The sequence below is a fragment of the Myxine glutinosa genome, chromosome 1 (assembly GCF_964187855.1).
Source record: "Myxine glutinosa chromosome 1, kmMyxGlut1.1, whole genome shotgun sequence".
NCBI lineage: Eukaryota > Metazoa > Chordata > Myxini > Myxiniformes > Myxinidae > Myxine > Myxine glutinosa.
The window spans coordinates 357,375,719-357,385,504 of record NC_136261.1 but is presented as its reverse complement, the minus strand read 5'-3'; the positions used below and the strand labels follow the sequence as shown (position 1 = coordinate 357,385,504).

General features: G+C 44.5%; 1 protein-coding gene across 1 annotated transcript; it reads left to right on the top strand.

Annotated features, from left to right (window-relative positions):
- Nucleotides 1-2,109: 2,109 nt before the first annotated feature.
- On the top strand, nt 2,110-8,321 carry LOC144889504 (TAF6-like RNA polymerase II p300/CBP-associated factor-associated factor 65 kDa subunit 6L; the record flags this gene model as incomplete). The annotated part of the gene is given in 3 exon segments (XM_078769939.1): nt 2,110-2,242; nt 5,658-5,786; nt 6,694-8,321. Coding segments are annotated over 3 exon segments (1,063 nt in total), but the record flags the coding sequence as incomplete, so codon positions are not given.
- Nucleotides 8,322-9,786: the final 1,465 nt, after the last annotated feature.

The window sequence follows — 9,786 nt, the reverse complement described above, 5'->3', positions numbered from 1 at the left end:
ACTGTAAAGCATGGTGGTGGAAATATTATGGTTTGGGGCAGCTTTGCTGCATCAGGGCCTGGGCAGCTCACCATCATAGAATCCACTATGAATTCTTCATTGTACCAGAGGGTGCTTGAGGATAATGTGAGGCCATCTGTCGGAGAGTTGAAGCTCAACCGAAGGTGGACCTTGCAACATGACAATGACCCTAAACATACCAGTAAATCCACCAAGGAATGGCTGAAAAGAAAGAAATGGAGAGTTCTGGGATGGCCAAGTCAAAGCCCGGATCTAAATCCCATCGAGATGTTGTGGGGGGATTTTAAACGAGCTGTGCATGCAAGAAACCCCTCAAACATCGCACAGCTGAAAGAATTCTGCATGGAGGAGTGGGCAAAAATTTCTCCCAGTCGATGTCAGAGACTGGTAGACAGTTATAACAAATGCCTACTTGAGGTTGTTTCTGCCAAAGGGGGCAATAGCACCTATTAGAGCCAAGGGTGTACTTACTTTTTCCACATGCGAAATTTGCATTTATGTTTATTTAAATTATACAATGGACTACAAAATGTAAATGTTTCATGATATTTGTTATATTATATCACCTTTATCTATCGACATTGTTGAAATGAAGATCAAATAGCTGTATGTTGAAATATGTTGAAAAAGTCAAAACTTTACATGGGGTGTATTTACTTTTTCACGTGACTGTATGTGTTCACGGTAGTGTTTGACGTGACGGTGTGAACGTAATTTCGTAATGTTTTTCGTTTCGTAATCCTTTAATGAACGTGTCATGTTTAATGAACGTTTATGTTTAATGAACGTTTAATGTTTAATGAACGTTTAATGCCCTTCGATGTCCGGGGCCGCACGCGCGCTACACTGGACGGGCCAGCGTGTACCTTGCCCTTCGCCGTCAGGCTCGGGTAAACCGTGATGGGGACTGGGGCTTGAGACAGTGTCCCACGAACGAGGAATTCCCAGTAAGCACGAGTCATCAGCTCGCGTTGATTAAGTCCCTGCCCTTTGTACACACCGCCCGTCGCTACTACCGATCGGACGGTTTGGTGAGATCCTCGGATCAGCCCCTGCACGAGCCGTTCTCGGCTCGTGCCGGTGCACCGAAAAGATTAGCGAACTTGACTGTCTGGAGGAAGTAAAAGTCGTAACAAGGTTTCCGTAGGTGAACCTGCGGAAGGGTCATTATCAGGACAACATGAGAGCGAGACGCGAGACGTACATGGTACGTGATCGTCCATGTACTGTTTAGATTTTGATGATTTGCGTGTGATATGATTCAAGGGTTGTTTATATGAATCGTTTAAAATAAAAAAGCCTTCAATTTCTGATATTTTACCTTTTCATTTGGGCTTCCCAATTGAAGCCCCGCCCGTAGGGCGGGTACTGGTGCTAGTAATAATAATATTCAGTCAATCTGTCAATGTATAAATATATATCGAAATATACAAAACCGAAAAACACCGTTGGTGAAGCCGTCCATCCATTTAGCCGTGTGACGACATGTCTATTAATTATGTACTGTTTGAACGTCGGTTGCATCCTGTCTATTAATTACATACATTAGAATGTCGCATTCAACCCTTTACTGCTCAGGCCTCTTAAACTTTTGAAGACTCTTCAAGACCCATAAAGACCCAAAATACCCCGACTATCCTTAAATACCCAGAAGATCCAAAAACCCAGAGGACTCAAAAGACCCAGAGGACCCTTAAAGACCCAAAAGACCTCGAGGACCCTAAAGACCATGAAGACCTTTTAGACCCAAAAGACCCCGAGGATTTTACATGGGCCCCTGCCATTCCGAGTCGAAGGATATTCCTGTCAAATTCCATAGATATTCCACACTCTATTGCAAACTAATTCCTTTAAAACAGTCCAGTAGAACCAGGTTATCTGCCAGTGTAATATAAAGATGGATGACTGCTTACCTAATTGCTCAATCTCCATGAACCTAAAAATACTTTTTCTTTTGAGAACTCCAAACTGCACACTTCTACTTCCCATCTAATTGGCACACGTCTTGCTGGTTGTAGGCTATACAAATCTATATTCCTGCCATTTGGAGATAGTGCTGCATGGTAATGTTGGCTGTGTGGATTCCAGGCTGTATGGAGATACCATTTCCGGCCTGGAGCATCAGGTACTGCTGAGCTTGCAGGAGGTGCTGGCGGACTCCGTGCGACCACTTTGCTCCCATTACGGTGCCGTCGTGGGGCTCAGTGCACTTGGCTGGAAGGTACGAGTTGTATTAACTGTCTAGTCTGGATTTGATTCCAAACCCCACTATAAATTGCCATCCTGGTGCTTTGCTAAAAACAGAATGTTACATCCATGAGTGTGCCGTTTGTCGGATGGGACTCTTAGCTGGCACCCAGCTTTCCTTACTACTGGTGGACATGAAAAAGTCTTTCTCCAAAGAACAAGGAATTGTTGTCGGCAACCTGATCAAATTCAAAATCCAGGTAGCTGCAGGCTAGCATCAGGTCTCTCAGGGGCTCTGCAATGATGTGGATGCAGTGCCCCCCTATACGATAGAGCAGGAATTTGGAATTTGTTCAGGGTGGTGACGATAGCTCGCCTACTTTTTCCAAGGGACACTGTGAGATCTTTAGCGTCCACCAACTAATGGCACAGATCCGAGGGACAGCAAACATTGATGAATCGCCCTGCCTGTGAAACACCAGTATGACGGTTCATAGCTGGGTCGGGGTTCAAACCCACGCTAGATAGCTCGTAGGCGAGTGTGCATGCCTCTTGGCTATCCTTTCCAGCCCATTACTCCTGGGAATGAAATGGAAAACCTCCATTGCATGTATCTCCTTGCATGCAATGCTTGCCTCGCACAGTCTCTAGCGAATAGGTTGGTTTTCCCCGATAATGCATGCCTTGCTGCATTTCTTGCCAGTGCTTCCCTAATTGGTTTTGTGGGTAGTAATGTAACAATAGCAACCAATCGTGTTTAAAGAAGCTAACTCCTAGCTGTGTGACCTACATTTTTTTTAAATTCTACTGGAACATTTGTTCGTTATCTCGTTTTTGTGTATGTCGCGTGCTCTCTGGGGGTCGTGCTTTACCATGCAGCAGCGGTACATTTCAAACCCTGTTCATATTACAAAACCTGCTCATATAATCAAAAGGTTTATGATTCCTGCTCCAGCCCAGTGGATTCTACATTCTTAAAATGCGATGCCCCTCCCCAGTTTACCCCCTCATCCCCCTAAAACCACCCCATACCAAAGTGAACTCAGATTTCACAAACGCAACCATTACAATATCAGATGATTATTTTAAAAATTTCACTTACTGATTGATGGCTATTGATTGGATGCACACCATCCTTGTTTTATTTATTTATTTATTTTTTGTATACTAAGTCGAGGCTCGTGTAAGAGCTAACACATAGAACATATAATAAAGGGAGCGAGAGACGAGGGGTGGGGGGAGAGAGGGAAGCAACGGTGGAGAACAGGGACATCGGGAGATCTGTGGAAGGAAGAGGGCTGGGGTGGGCTGCACGGGATAAACAAGATGGACATCACAAGGACTTTCAGGAAAGAAAACGGTATTTGAAGGAGGTGGATTTGGGGTGTATTAACGGGGGTAGAAAAGATAATGCTTTTGGATGGGGGAAATATTTTTTGTGCACTTAAGTCGAGGCTCGTGTAAGAACGAACACCAAAGAATATATCACTGTTTTCTGCTTGTAATGCTCGTTTTATGCTTGTAATGCTCGTTTTATGCTTGTAAAAGACAACAGATCACTTTGTCTAAACTTTTCTTCTGCTCATTTTAATTCGAATTTTATCAATGTTCAACGTTTCAAGAAGAAAAAAGAATTCACGTTTTATAAAAAATTAGTAAAGAGACATACCAAAATTTGGCAATTCTCTGTATGAATATATTTCTGAACCTTTCACTCAATTTGTAAACTTTAGAAACTAGAATCTATATCTTTAGAATCTTTAGAATTCTAAAGCAAACTTTAGAATCTCCCGCGATGAAGCTAACTCTGAGGGCCTTTCACTCACTCACCGCAGGCAGGTTGGTGGTCTTTCTGTCTTCTACCGACTCCTCTCCGGCCTTGCCCCCCCAGCTCTCTCTGTGCTCTGTCCCCCAAATATTCCTACAGGTCGCACAAGATCTGCCAGCAACCCTCTTATGGGTAAACTGCCAAAATCAAGACAAATCTGCTCACCTTTACTCCTTCATTCCTCTTTTCTCCCGCCTCTGGAACAAACTCCCACACTCTCTTCAATCCCACTCCTCCCTCCAGGTCTTTAAAACAGCTGTTCACCATCTCTTATCTTCCCCCATCCAAAACCTTGATCTTTTCCACCCCCATTAATTCACCCCAGATCCACTTTTTTGAAATTCCAACTTCTTTCCTGGAAGTCCTAGCAGTGTCCACGTGTTTTTTTTTTGTTTTTTTTTACCTCTCCCACCCCCCACCCCTCTTCTCATGCCTCCTCCCCCCCAAGCCCTCTCCCTCCCACAGATCTCCCGATGTCCCTGCTCTCCATCATTTTGTTCTCCCACTCCCTTTATCATCTGTTTTATGTGTCGGTTTGTCGTTTTTGTGATCAATGTTAGCTCTTACACGAGCCTCGACCTTGTATACAAAAAAAACCAAAAAAAAAAAAAACCTTATCGAATCGAAAACTACTAGGCCAATTACCCTCAAAGTTTGCACATGTGCTCAGGGTACCCAGGGTAAGTTCATGGCCACAAAGTAAACCCCCATCCCCTTGGCAAGTTTTCACCTGTTGACGTGGCATAGTGCAAGTGCTTTAACCACTGCCTCCTACTGGAGGGAAGAGGTATTGAGGGTGTAGAAATGGCACCGATTCTGAAAAGGAATGCTCTAAGTTAGTGTGCATTCATATTTGTGAAGCTTATTTTTAAAAACTGCAGTCATGCTAATTGTCAGTGAAAACTATCATACTTCATACAAAAAGACACCAATTTCTCTTTGTATGTATCAAAGTATTTGTCGATCGAAACATGCATGGACTTTGGCTCCTGTGCTTTAGCACTTGCAATTTTCATCTGTAGACGTGGCATAATGCAAGTGATTCCCGGATACCATCTTTCGCTCCCGGAAGGAGTGGGTATGACTGACTAGTTGGCCGAAATCATCAAAACAAATGCTTTCTACAAAGAGCATCATGCTTCCACCAAATGAACAACAAAGCTTTAGCATAGTGGATCTTGTTTCAATAAATTACATGTTACAACAAATTACAAAAATTACAACAATAAATTACAACAAAACAGTGTCCTTGTGTTTTATACTTCTCCGCCCCCCCCCCCCCACACCTCCTCCCCCCAAGCCCTCTCCCTCTCACAGATCTCTCGATGTCCCTGCTCTCAAATGTTGTGTTTGTGTGCTTCCCCTTCTCTCCCCATCTTGTCTACCGCTCCCCTTATTATATGTTTTGTGTGTCTGTTTGATTTTTTGTGTGATAAATGTTAGCTCTTTCATGAGCCTCGATCCTGTATACAAAAAAAAAATGTGTGTGTGCTGAATTCTCAACTATACACCTACCATAACCAGGGAGACTAACCTTCATGGGTCAAAACTTCTATGAGAGAATCATGCTCTGCTTATATGATCCAGTCAGGGATTAACATGTGTGTGCGTGCGTGTGCAGGCAGTGGAGAGGATCTTGTATCCTCATCTCCTAAGCTACTGGTCCAACCTGCAACTAGTTTTGGATGATTGCTCCGTCTCCAACAGCCAGGTTAAAGATGATGGGCACAAGGTTTACGGGGCCATTGTGGTGAGTGGTTCCTCAATCTGCTCCTTCGAGAATTGTCTCGGAAGTAACGCATTCGCCTTCAAGCCGCTCGGCTTGACTGTAAACAGTCATTGTCAGATTTATCTCATGCATGTTCAAGATCCAAGCCTGGTGTTGGCTTAGCGGTTAGGGTGCCGGCTTGGGATCCCACGATCCTGGGTTCGAATCCCGGTCGATCGCTGAATTAACCAGTGTGGTTGACTCAGCCTGTCATCCTTCTGAGGTCGGCAAATTGAGTACCAGTTCACTGGTATTTCCCTGTGTGTCGCAAGAGGCAACTAACAGGGTTGGCGGCAGGAAGAGCATCCGGCTGTAAAACATTGCTCCAAAAAGGGTGACCACGGTGCCTGAAAAAGGCCAACCCCTGCTCTGCGGGGAAAAATGGCCTCCAGAGGTGGTTCTTTCATGTTCAAGATCCCATACCTTTTAAAAAGAGTAGGACATTGTGTGCCGATTTAAATTTCAAATTCCTGCTCGGATTGGGGGGTTGCTTTTGCCAACATTCTGTGATGGGACTAAGGATTAAAATTCTCAGCGACAAAACAAACTGTCGTTTGTGGGAATTGTCTTGGCCTTCTGGCATAATTTAATCAGGTGTACACCCCAACTTGATTCAAACTTTTGTTGCTGAGAGTTCTTCATGGGTGGTATATTTCAATCGAGAACCTTACTATTCCGTTCATTTAGTGGATTACAGCGTATAACATTTCTGTTTACAGCGATTACAGCGCAAGTAGGTTACATATTTCTGTCCCGATTGTACAAGTTTAACACATTGGTGGATATTGTAATGCACTTTTTACATCCAACCTGCTGCAAAAGCTGATAGATCCCATGATCTTTCTTATTCATGCCATCCTTTTAAAACATCTTCTCCTCTCATTATCAGGTTGCCGTGGAGAAGCTCATTTCTTCCAAAGCAGTTGCACTCTCAGTTCCGGATGGAGTGATGTACATGCAGTCGTTGGAAGATGGTGACACTTCGCTGTGCCCCAATACATCTTCAAATCTTCAGCAGAACCCTTCAGATTTCCCATATTGCACTGGAAATCAGAGTGTGTTGATGCTGCAAGGCGATGCCAGTGGATCAATGGGATTTCTCAAGGAAACAGAGGCTGGAATATCTGCACCGTCACCACCACCACTATCTCAAGCCTATGATGAGCTCTACGAGCTCTTTGGCGATAGCCTCGCATTACGCTTCGGAACTGGAGGGAGAGCACTGGGTGGCGTGACAAACGACGGCAAAATGGCCGGGAGCAATGAGACCGGCGCCAAGGATTTGGAAAAAGGCCGGCACGTACAACGCCGCTTGTTACGTAGCGTTGGTGACATCGAGCCGTCAAGACACTCCTCTCCACGAGGCACATCCAGTCGGACTGGGGTCTCTGGCCGTGCCCGTCATCGGGCAGAGCGGGCCGGGAGGGGTTGTCCCTCCCCGACGGTTCGAGAGGTCTTTCAGGTGGCACGTCCCATGATCACGAATCCAACAATCCGGCTTCGGATCTCTGGGGCAGCAACACCCGTAAGGAGTCTGGGCAGGTCACCAAGGACCCAACAAGTTCAAACACCGACACCGGCCTACAGTGTTTCAAACAAAGCCTCTCACAACATCCCCCTCATTGGGAAAATGGGAAAGGTTTTCAGGGGAATTCCGAGATCAGAATTTTGCTTAGCTGTTTTATTGTAAAAAAATAAATAGAAAAAATCGTTATTGTATTCTTTTTTTTATTATTATTGTATTGTTCATTAACACTTCCGGTTTTGTTTTCTGTATTTTTTATTTGTAAAGTAACCCCGCCCCTTACCCCTCCCTCCAAATGAACATTCTTTCCAGCACTCTGTCATTGCACCATCAGGTATTCCCGATCGATGTGCAAGCCTCCGCTGGTCTAGTCTGCATACTGGGATTTTGAATGTGTCATATGCTTCCCGGTTCTACCTGCCTACCTTTTCCCCCTCTCTGCAGCATCGAGGCTCATGGTGGATCATTTACACCTGAAAATAGTACAACACGCACCGGTTTGACAAGGCATCAGGACACACAGCCTTGGATTTGCAGTCCGGTCGTTGTTGCTTGTCGATAGCCATTCATCGGCTGTCAACATTCCTCCAGTCAATATACATTCCTCCAGACATACAATATATATGATGCAGTCGATCATGAATCCCACCGAGCTTGTTGTGTCACATGCTTGTTGGCACGACGCAAAAACGACGACATTCTGAAACGGGGTGTGAAGAGTTTCAAAACGCCAGATGAAAGGTTACCTACCACCCGAGGCAGCGATGCCAGTCTGACTACTCGTTCTTCCTTAAAATACGTCATTTCGACAGCAGCACACCTTTTTTTCACGAACCCCCAGCAGCTTTTCTTTTTCTTTTTTCTACATCGTTCACTGGAGCACTTTTTGTTTTGATTTTGTGTTTTATTTTTTCAACTGCGAGACCATTTTTCCCTTTGAAATCCCAGCGGCGAAGTTGTGTGGCCAATTGATTAAAGGAGTGTTGCTAAAATGATGTTTCTTATTTCATTAGGGGTAGCTTGGCTATCAGTAGACATGATCCTGCAACTTGTTGAAACTCTTGCCAATCTGATTGGAAAGTTTTAATGGGTACAATGCAACAATGCGTTGATGAAATTCGAACAATATTCTTGGAAGATTTCTTTGTTGCGAACAACACGTCGGGTGTAATTATCCCACGCACGCAAAGTGAAAAGCGGGGTTTCTTCTCCTCTGTCTGTCCTAACAAACAAAACTAAATGTGGAAAAAAAAGTGAAACAAAATTGAAAATCATTCCAAACAAGAAAGTTACTGTTTTTAAAGAAAACTAGCCGAAACCCATGGAACATCCACCGAAGGGAGGATGTGGTGTATGGATAGAGTGTACCATTATGGATGGCATAGGGGATTTACTTGTCCGAGTAAGAGTTAGGAAGAAAGGTGAGAATGAAGAGTGCGTATATGAACAACGTATTTATTGCAATCTACTTAAATGACAACGCTACGATATACTTTTGAAAAATGAATGGATTCGTAATAGGAATCGGCATAGCACCACTCTGGGATTGTCCACTCAGTGGACGGCTTGCTGTCACCTTCGAGTGTCCAATCAGCGGACGGCTTGCTTCGCCTTCACCCAGCAGACGCCAATAAAATGGCGTCGTATCGGCAGTTAATCGGATGCTTTTGGGCCCCAACGTCGGCTAATTCAGATTTTTCGAGTATGGCTTTATGTGATAAACAAAGAGCGCGGTTCGTAGATCGTAAATCCATTAGTGCCGTGGGCATCGGGTCACTGGGTGCGGCGTAAAAGGGATAACAAAGTCGAGTCCTTACGCTATTATTATATAGATTATAAAGGACACAAACAACAGGCGCGTATAGCAGAAAGGTGGTGTAATAGACGCCGAGTCAACGGTGGTAAACTTGAGGATTTTTTTCTCATACCACCTTTGCAGTCTTTATTTTATTTCATTCGAATTATATACTTGAACACTGTAGAATGCAAATAGTCTTTTTTACACTCGACCAAGGCCTAAGATCATTGAAACATCTTGATCTGAGGCTGAAGGTATGGGCCTATCATCATAGACAGGTCGGTGTTCTGTCTCCTCTCTGGTCTTGCACCTTCTGCTCCTTCTGTGCTTTGTCCCCACCCTCAGGTTTATGCTGGGTGCACATAAACCCTTTTTGAATTAATTTTGCCCCAATCAACCCCTTTTTGGTGAAACTTACTAAATATAGGATCACGGCTCACCTCCACTAATTCGTTCCTCTTTTCCCCCGCCTGTCCAAGTCTTCAAGACAGCTGTTCATCATATCAGATCCTCCGCAATCCAAAACCATGATGTTTTCTACCCTCGTTAACCACCACACCCCAAGCCCTTCTCCTTCCAAACTTCTAGTTTTCCCTCCTGAGAGCTTCCTTCTTTGTCTCTTGTCCATCCCATGCACCCTTACCTGCCACTCCCCCCAC